At 42.4% G+C, this 9899-nt stretch overlaps 1 protein-coding gene across 2 annotated transcripts in view; it reads right to left on the bottom strand.

Moving 5' to 3' along the window:
* Nucleotides 1-2212: 2212 nt before the first annotated feature.
* COL8A1 (collagen type VIII alpha 1 chain) overlaps nt 2213-9899 on the bottom strand; it is a 162140-nt gene continuing 154453 nt past the window's right edge. The window contains exon 4 of one of the 2 annotated variants that reach the window (XM_036109717.2): nt 2213-6817. In XM_036109717.2, the coding sequence (XP_035965610.1) occupies nt 4908-6817 (1910 nt within the window). In that variant the 3' untranslated portion in view covers nt 2213-4907. The remainder of the gene's footprint in view (nt 6818-9899) is intronic. The other variant, XM_036109720.2, reaches the window with a different exon arrangement.

Here is a 9899-nt window from a genome sequence, read left to right as displayed (position 1 = left end):
GTAAATCATGATTGATTTGCATTCTTTGTTGGCCCTGTATACTTAGAACTCATTGTAATTCCATAGGGATTGGGAGGATATTTATCTTTGCTATATCTATTATGAGGGATTTGTTAAATAAATTCTTGCAGTGAGAAAAGGAGGATATTTTAAAGCAATTTAATGATTTTTGTCTGCAAATGGTGCTACTAATTTCAAGTTGGTCTTTTTCTCCCTTATTATGGTAGGCCACCATGTCTCTTCCCAAGCTCATGGATCCACCTTTCATCTCCCTGCCAAATACACTTGTGGAGTACAGGCATCTCCCTCCAACTATCAGGGAAGTCCCATAAGTCTATAAATAAACTGAGTGTCTTTTCATTTCCCTGCTTGGAGCAGGCACTGCTAGTGGGTCACCAGTTTTTGTCCAGGGAACCATCCCAGTCTTCCAGGTGTATCAGTGAGAAGAAATCACCTTTAGGCCAAGCTTCCTTCTCCCTCATAAGGCCATTCTGGGCTTGACCCCGACATCAGCTCAGTCTTTCAACTGTCTCTTTAGTTTTCCATTCTTCTTTATTCCATTTCCTTGTCCTTGAAATAGCTCCATTGTTTTGCAGTCCTTACACCCTGACACCTGACCTGACATGTGACCTTTACTCATGAGACTTGTTTAGGACTGTTTGCCATCAACTCATCATCCGATTTCTGGATTGCAGCTGTTCTGATCTCCTCATTGGTTTTACCATTTGTAATTCACCTTCTTCATAGAATCATCAAAGTAACTTTTCTAAAATATTTTTGTACCATTTTCCCACTTAAGGACCTACGATGTCTTCTTATTGCATATTAGATAAAATATAAATGCCTCTTCCCTATATGTAAAGGCCTATATCATTTCCCTTCATTGGTTATTAACTTGGTTTCCTTTACTAGTTCTTGAATAGATTCTCTGATCTACTCAGGTCATTTCCATTATCCCAGCTGGTCTTGTCACCCACCCATCCCAGAAAACACACACATGCATACACACACACACACTCACAAAATACCAGTTCCTGTTGGTTTTGTATCCTTCACATTGCCTAGTGGTATCAAGTGCAAAGTAGGGACTACTTTGTGTTTTGTTTTAACATAAAAGAATGCCTCAGACCCATTGTCATGATGGATTTGCCCTGCTTGTCTGGTACTCTGAATTCTAACCATTTATTCTTCCCTGCTGTGTCTCCTGTATCCATCCTTCTGTTTACTTTTGTGACCAACACTAAGCATACAAGATGATTGATCCATGTTGTGGAAGAGTCTTTAGCTGTGGAATGAAATAGAACTAACTGGGCTTAAATGGGAATGGAAGCTGTGGTCTTGAGCTTCCAGATTGATGGTTTAAGCAAGTGAGTTAATCAGCCACAGACTGGTGATACTTGCTTATGGAATGGTTTGAATAATCCTTTTGTAATATTCTAGACATAAGTTACACTCGTTTTGAACTTGATGAGTCCTCACAACAGAATTTTTTCCTTACCAGTGATGCCTTTTAAGACTCTTAGGTTCTTGAAGCAGGTCTGCTCTGCTCTGTAGCTCTGCTCACCACTCAGAATATTTGGCTCTACCGTGGCCAACTAAAATAGAATACTTGAAGATTGGTTTCTTGTGGAGGAAGAGAGGCTTGTGGCAGTTCTCTCTTTTATGATGGATGTGACAGATGCAGCAGCTAATTGTCCCCTAGTATCTATTCTCCCTTCTTCCATGTTAAGAGAATCCCTGAATTTCAGCTGGTCATGTTGTTACCCTGAATAAATATTCAATTTCCCTCACTCTCCTGGCAGCTTTGGGCAGTGTGACTAAATTCAGAGCAATAGGATGTGGGAGGGAGTACTGTAAGCAACTGCTGGCTTGAGTTCTTTAATTAGGGAGCATGCCCTCTCCTTCCTGATTTGTCACCTTCCTAATGGCTGGAATGTGGCTGTGATGGTTAGCTGTCCTGGACTTTGGGGATGAGGGCAACACCTTTGGGGCAGAAAACCAGCAAGACAGAAGGAACCTGGGGCTCTCACTAGGGCTACTACACGAGCCCTGGACTGCTGATGCTCAGAGCTATTATGTTAAAGAGAAATAATTGTCCTGTTTAAGCTGTGATTGTTTTTGGTCTCTGTTTCAGCAGCTCATTAGTACACTGGGGGATAAAAAAAGTATGAGGTTCAGTGTCCGCTGAGTGATACGAACAAGATGAGAAACGTACTTTTAAAGATATTTAATAAGTCTTTTTTCAAATCAGTACAAAAATTTAAATACAAAAATGATTTGCTATTGACAAGTCTCAAATCTATCATGGAAACTCAAAAAAGTCACCAGTCTGGTCACCTTTCATGGTGTTCTGTAAAATATTTGAGAGCAGTCACCCACTACAGACATTCTTTCCCTCCGTGGGATGTCATACTGCATTAAAACTCTGTGTTTAAATAACATAATGCCAGTTTGGTCCATTTCACATGGAAAAGTTCTAGCTGATTTTGAATTGAGTAGGGATTATAGCACTACCCCTAGACTTTTGAACATGTCGTTGTTTCATCTGCTTTTACACTAATGTGTTAACATAATGTGCAACACTTAAAAGGGAAACACAGACACATAGATAATTATTTAAAACTCTTTTTTAAATTAAATGGAGTAATTCATTTAGCTCTGAGATTAGCACCATTGTAGAATACACAGTATCTGGCATAGATTTTGCTCCTCCCCTATCTAAAAGTTAGGAGCATTTGCCTGATAATATACACACACACATTATATATATATATATATATATATATATAGGCAATTGAGTAACAACCAATAAATAAGTTGGAAGGTATTTTAAAAAGTGAAATTTGGTCTTAACGAAAGAGGTACTGTCTCTCTTACTTGGTGGAAATAAAAAGCCAATACATGTACAGATAAATATGGATTTACAGATCAGCTGATCTGACTTGCTTCCAAGCCATTCCAATGCAGCTCTTCAGCAGAAGGACCCCAGTGGATCCTTGTTGCCTCCATAGTCATCAGTCCAAAACCAGCATCCTCAAGACCAATCTGAAGGATGTTTGACCACATAGACACTGTCTGCTTTGAAAATGAAGGTTGGGTCGGGTATCTTTTGATAGGAAAATTTGTCATATAATTAGCAGTAAATAAGAAACCCTCTGGTAATGAACTCATTTCTCTTCTTAAGAAATTGAGAAGAAATGGTGCTCGTATACCATGTAAGGGAAAGACATCTATTAGGTTGAGGAGAATTTTTCTTGATGGTTAAAATGATTCAGATTCGACATAGACACATTTCCATGTGTGTTTATACCGTATTTATTTGTGTATTTTTCCATCTGTACCTTTCCCCTCAACTTCTCACTCTTAATTTTGAGGAACAGATACAAGATTCTACCACCACAGCCCCACATTATTTTCCCCAGTGGCTTATAGTATCAGCAGCAGACTCATAGCAGACTGACATATTTTGCCTGTGTTTTGAGACCAGATTTGAATGCCCGCAGCAGTTAGTATGTACCTAAGTGAAAACCTGGAAAGATACTTATTTTTCTCTTTAAACTTGTATTGGCTCTTGATTTGTGCTGAGTGTGAGGTGACCCAAGCAGCACGGGCTCTTACTGCCCTTTGACATTTCAGATAGCTCTCCCACAGGTTGCTTCTAAAGAAAGAGTTCTTTTCCTACAGTTTTAGTACCTACACTAGTACATCCATTTTTAAATTTAAAACTTGAGAAATTGTTTTTTCAAAAAAAGTTATTTTCCTGTGTAATTCTGAAATTTTTTTTTCTCCCCACATAAAGGATGGCTTGGGTTTTGGAAATTGACTTTGGAACCTGTGACAACATGCCAGTTTGCATATATACTACACCAGGAAATTTCTTCAAAATTCAACTGCTACTGAAAAATAGCGATAGCCCTTTCATGGGTGAAACCTCATTGTACTCATTTGTATGGGTAGGCAAAAGAAGGGGATTTTTATACACATGTAAACATAATTAAAAACTGTTGATAATGAATATTCCACAAAACTGGGAAGTTATTATTTTTTTCTTATGACTTCCATGTGTTTATATTAGTTGGGTCATAGTGGAAATTACATGGAGGGAAGAAAAAAAATTACAGAAAATAAAACAAAAAGGATCCTTAAGAAATAAGCGAGTTAATTACTGCTCCTGTCTCCCAACTGTTTTTTTAGCTCCTTTTGGGGCACTGTCTTATGTCCCTCAAATGTCTCATCCAGTGTGAGGCACACAGAATTTACTGAGTAAATTACACGGCAGGCGATTAGCTCACTTGTTCTTTTAGAAACATGAGATACACAATTCTGAGGACTCGTGTTGATAAGAGACACAGCCTCTGACGGGAGGGAAATAGCCCTTGGACTAAAACCCTACTGCTCCCCCTGACTCCCTCCCACTGGGGCTATAGCACAGCAGAACTCCTCCCCCACCTTCCCTGGCAAAACATCTGCCCAAAGACAGAGGAAATTATGCAAGTAAATACGGTATATAATTGTTATCATTGACATTTCCTTAAGCCATATTTATAAATCTTTAAACAATGTGAGCAAGTGACTTTCATTAGCTATGATCTTTCATACTGAAATATTTTGACTGATCTGAATAAGCAGGTTATCATGGAAGCATATAACAATACGACAGCTAGTATGATTCCAGTGGGTACAACACAAGTGTCAGTACTTGATACATAAATCTATCCCATCATTTTTAATTACAGGCTGCTATGCACAGCATTAAACATGCATCTTAGTTTTTATTTGTACATGATGGTTTAGATTTTCACTTAAATATAACTTTCCAACTATATAAATGTTTTGAAGCAATTATGCTTTTCATTTGGATTTTTTCGGTGCGTCATTTTCTTTTCTTCTATTAAATCTTTCTTTTTTTACATGGGATACAATAAATATCCTGAAAAGGAGGAATGGACGTACTGCCCAGCATACAGTCCTGCAGCCTGTTCCGAGGGCATTTGGAGGAACACTCGGTCTCCGGGCCTGAGCAGCAGCACCGCACTCCCAGATGCCTGGTCCAGAAAGCCCTTTTTGTACTCATCGTACGTGTACATCATGGGCTCGTTGTTCTTGAACAGAGCAACCCACACGTTGCCCCCCTTGCAGTGAACATGGTATGCAAAGTAGTAGACCCCGGGAACCTCGCAGGTGAAGATGCCTGTCTGTGGGTTGTAGTTCTGTCTGCCATTATAGAGCAGTTTGTCAAACTTCACCGGGGCCCCCACAGGTGGGAAAGGCGCAGTCAGCTCAGCTGTAAAGGCAGGCATCTCGTAGGCTGGCCCTCCATTCTTGCCTTTCTTAGCCCCATAGGCATGGGGGGGTTTCACTCCATCAATTCCCAGCCCCATATCTGGTAGATATTCTCCATGGGGTGGTGGTGTAGGGGGCATCACAGCTGGGGGCCCTGGGGGCCCTGGAGGGCCTGGGGGCCCTGGAAGGCCCGGCTGGCCTTGAGGACCAAGGGCACCAGGCTTCCCTGGGGGCCCATGAAGTCCTGCTACTCCAGGCTTCCCTACTCCAGGGAACCCAGGGGGCCCTGGGATACCGGGTTCCCCTTTGGGGCCTGGCATTCCAGGTGGTCCAATGGGCCCACTTGGGCCTGCGATCCCTGGGATGCCTGGAGGGCCCTGTAAACCCTGACCCCCTGGGATTCCTGGTTCTCCCTTTGGTCCCAGCAGCCCTGGAGCACCAGGGAGCCCTGGTAAACCTTTGTGCCCTGCTTCCCCCTTGGGCCCTATGGGACCTGGCAAACCCCTCATGCCAGGGGGCCCTACTTCACCAAGGAAACCTGGCTTTCCTGGGAAGCCTTGAAGCCCTGGCTCGCCCTTGGGACCTGGTGGCCCCTGTGGCCCTACAACCCCACCTTCTCCTTTGGGTCCGGGAAAACCAATAGCACCTGGAGGACCCATAGGACCTGGGATTCCAGGCAGGCCTGGCTCTCCTGGGGGACCTCCCATTCCAGGGGCACCTACTGGTCCTTTCTCCCCTCTTGGTCCTAGAGCCCCAGGAAGACCCCCTATGCCCTTGTCACCTTTGGGTCCTGGGAAGCCTGGTTTCCCGATCCCTGGAAGGCCTGGGGGTCCTGGCAGCCCTGGCAGTCCTTGCTCCCCTTTGCCACCTGGAAATCCTGGCTGGCCAGGGATCCCATCCTGGCCTGGTTTTCCAACTCCAGGAATCCCAGGAGGTCCTTGAACTCCCGGGACCCCAATAGGGCCTTGGGGCCCAGGTTCCCCTGGAGGACCTGGCTTTCCCAGGGGACCTTGGGGCCCAGGGAAGCCTGTCACTCCGGGTTTGCCCACTCCTGGAAGTCCAACAGGGCCAGGAGGGCCATGCATCCCTGGAGGACCCTTTAGGCCTGGCAAACCTGGCATCCCAAAGCCCTTCTCCCCTTTGGGGCCCTGAAGGCCTGGAGGTCCTGGTGGTCCTTTGGGACCTCGCTCTCCCTTTGCACCTGGTTGCCCTGGTAACCCTGGCCCACCTGGTTTTCCAATGCCAGGAAGTCCGTGAGGCCCTGGAGGTCCTTGCGGTCCTGGGATCCCCATAGGCCCAATCTCCCCTTTGGGTCCAATTTCACCTTTTGCTCCAGGCATTCCCATGGCTCCTGGCTTTCCTGGCATTCCAGGCATACCTGGTTTTCCAATTCCTGGATATCCCTGGGGCCCTGGTTTTCCTTTGATTCCAGGTATCCCATGACCTGGTAAGCCAGGGGGCCCAGGTGGTCCTCTTGGGCCAGGCTCTCCACGGGGACCTTGCTCCCCTCGTAAACTGGCTAATGGTATTTCTACTGGGAGAGAGGGGACAGAGAGAGCAGGAGAGGGAGGAGGAGAGGGAGGGGAAAAAAGAGAAAAATTAATATTTATTATTCTTCACTTCAAGGAAGTCATGACAATCATTATTTAGTTCTGACACCTTAGTCTATTCCTTATTGAGAGGAAAGACTAGGCATAATGTGTTCGTCTTCCAGGACTGTCAGGACTTAAAGAACAATCAAGCTAATAATTGCTTTGTCATGTTTGAAATACTTTTTGAGAACTGATACCTGTAGCTGCTTTTATCAGCATTGGTTAAGGAAAGAACGCTAAAAAGTATGAAAAAACATTTTTCCAAGTACAAAACTCCAAGTTTTGTTATGGTGTGTTCACTATGGAGATTTTGGAAAATTCAAAAAAGGATAAAGAAAAATCAAATTTGCCTATAATCACTTGACATTTATATGTACTTCCATCTTGTGTTCTAGGTGTGCGTGTGTGTGTGCGTGCGTGTGTGTGTGTGTGTATTTTAAACAATGGAGTCATTCTCCATTTTTATTTTTTTTATTACTTTTTCTATTTAATGCTATATTTTTCCATGTCCTTGTTTTTTTATATAATAATTTGTGGCTAAATAATATTTCCTCTTGTGTTGAAATACAGTATGATGTGTTAGGTAAAGTAATTATCATGTAGATTCAGGGGGGAATAGAAGTATTTTATCCTGTATGTGGTTTAATAACATCTTCCACATGGAGTACCTGGGTGGCTCAGTAGGTTAAGCGGCTGACTCCTGATTTCAGCTCAGGTCATAATCTCAGGGTCATGGGATCAAGCCCCATTTAGGGCTCCACACTCAGCAGGGAGTCAACTTGAGATTCTCTCCCTCTCCCTCTGCTCCTCCCTCGCATACATGTGTGCACATGTGCCCTCTTTCTCTCCCTTCAAATAAATAAATAAATCTTAAAAAAAATAAATCTTAAAAAAAATAAATAACATCTTTCACATCTGTCCTCTAGAGCCAAATACTTTTGCTTAATTTCTTTAATGTGCTATAGGATTTCCTAAGTCTCATACGAATTCAAATTTTTAATAAATTATTTCTCATTTGCAAATTGGGTTTCAAACAGAAGAAGTGAATAAGATACTTGAGGCTGACAAGCAGCGTGGAGAAGGAATTGAGCTGGGAGGAGCAGGAAGCTCTTCTTGGTCTTGAAATGAATCTGGACTGGGCCACTTGGGCCTTCACTGTCTTGGCTTGCCTCTCTGTGCAGCAAGAATATTATGGCCTCGCTACAAGATTAGATAATAGATGTGAAAGACGTTGTGCTTTCACAAATTGTTGTCAAAATACAAAGCACATCTCTGTTATGATGCTTATACTGTGCCTTTCAGAGTAACACAACTCTGGATCTTCTACGCTACTGAAATGAAACGTAAGTGAAATTTATGGCCTCAAAGTTTTATGTTAACCAGTAGTCACGTCTTAATCCTGACCATTATATTTTTCACTGACCTACTGTCAGGGAACAAAATAGAACCGCAGAACTCATATTCTTAGCAAATTCTCTTATTGCAGTCTGGTACCCATCAGAGTAAGTACAGGAAGTGCCAAAAGCTGGGCAGGCCACTTAAGAAAGGAAGGAGAACAAATGGCTGAGATCATCCCCTAAGTGGAATATCAGCTCCTGAAGAGAGGAAAATTGGGAATACTTCAATTATGCTAAGTCGATAGTCTCGTACTATTAAGACATGTTATATCTAAGTGAATTGTGTAGTACATACTACGATATCAAGAGTGTCTGGGGCAGGGTCATGTCTTACTCATCAGAATTCCTTGGTGTCCAGCACAGTGCCTGGAATGTACTCTGTTCTTAGGGTTGCTTGAATGACCAGCTGTAGCAACGCAAATGTTTTATGATGCTTTAGTATTTACTGAGCATTTTTACTTACCTATGCCATTGATTTTCTCAACAGATCTTACTTTACAAAGAAAAGTCATTTCAGAGAGGTGTTTTTTTTTTTTTAATTGAAATATATAATTGACATACAATAGTTATATTATTTTCAGGTCTTTCATTTCTGGCCTCTAGGCCTCTTAGCACCAAATCCACTAGTACCCCAGACAGAGAGATTCCTGCTTTTTCAGGGACCAGTGGGAATGACCTCCAGTTCCACAAAGGGAATTGCTATGCCGATGCAGTTCTTTTCCTACAATTGCTAGGTTTCCTAGAAATCCAGATGAACCTCATGAAGTTTTAAAAAAGTGTCTCTCACGGTGATAAGCATTTTGTAGGGGTTGAATAACTAATGAATATGGCTGGAAGGCAATGGGAAAAATTTTCATCTCTATATGCAGTCCTTACCCTTCATAGCCTCCTCTCAGTTTATTGATTAACAGGTGTAGTAGCTTAAAGTGCTCTTAAAAACACTGGCATTTATCCAGCACCTGGTTCACAAAGTGCTTTCATATGTATATATTTCTAACACAGCAGGTCCTTAACAACATTGCTCTCCCAGTAAAGAAGACTGACTAGTCACCTGTTTTTATTTTGAGTTTTCCAAAGACTTATTGAAGCAGAAACAAGTTGGCCAGATACTTGTTGGAAAAAAGCAGTTTTAATGGTATTCAAAAATACTTTTTAAAAGGTATTCTAGCACAAGTTTTCTTTGTACACTAGATGATGCTGTAAACTTTTTTCGAAGTCTTTTAAGGCTATTGGTTCTTAAGAACTAGAAGTTATTCTTATTCCAAATCTACCTTGTGCTCCTGAAAAACTGCAGAAAAGCACTTGAAAGCTGTTTCTTTAAGATAATGGATTTCTTTTTTTTAAATTCTTGGTGGTAATATATTGCTGCACCAAGTCATGTGCAATTTTCACTCAAGGTCATCGTGATGCTGAGAAATTGCATTAATAACCTGTCCATCTCTAGTTTCAACAGTCTTAATCAGAAGTACCTTTTTTGAGTGAGTGTCAGTGAGAGGGAGTGAATCCAGATTGGTTTCCCTCAGGTTCAGGGAAGAAAAGTTTGGAAGAGGCAGAGCAGTCCTGCTCTCCATGCCTTCCAGCAGCCTCCTGTAGGCTTGTCACCCCCCTCCCCGACCACTTTAATCCC

This window comes from Halichoerus grypus, chromosome 1, assembly GCF_964656455.1.
Source record: "Halichoerus grypus chromosome 1, mHalGry1.hap1.1, whole genome shotgun sequence".
Taxonomy (NCBI): domain Eukaryota; kingdom Metazoa; phylum Chordata; class Mammalia; order Carnivora; family Phocidae; genus Halichoerus; species Halichoerus grypus.
The sequence above is the reverse complement of the archived record's forward strand: the minus strand, read 5'-3'. Positions and strand labels throughout refer to the sequence as shown.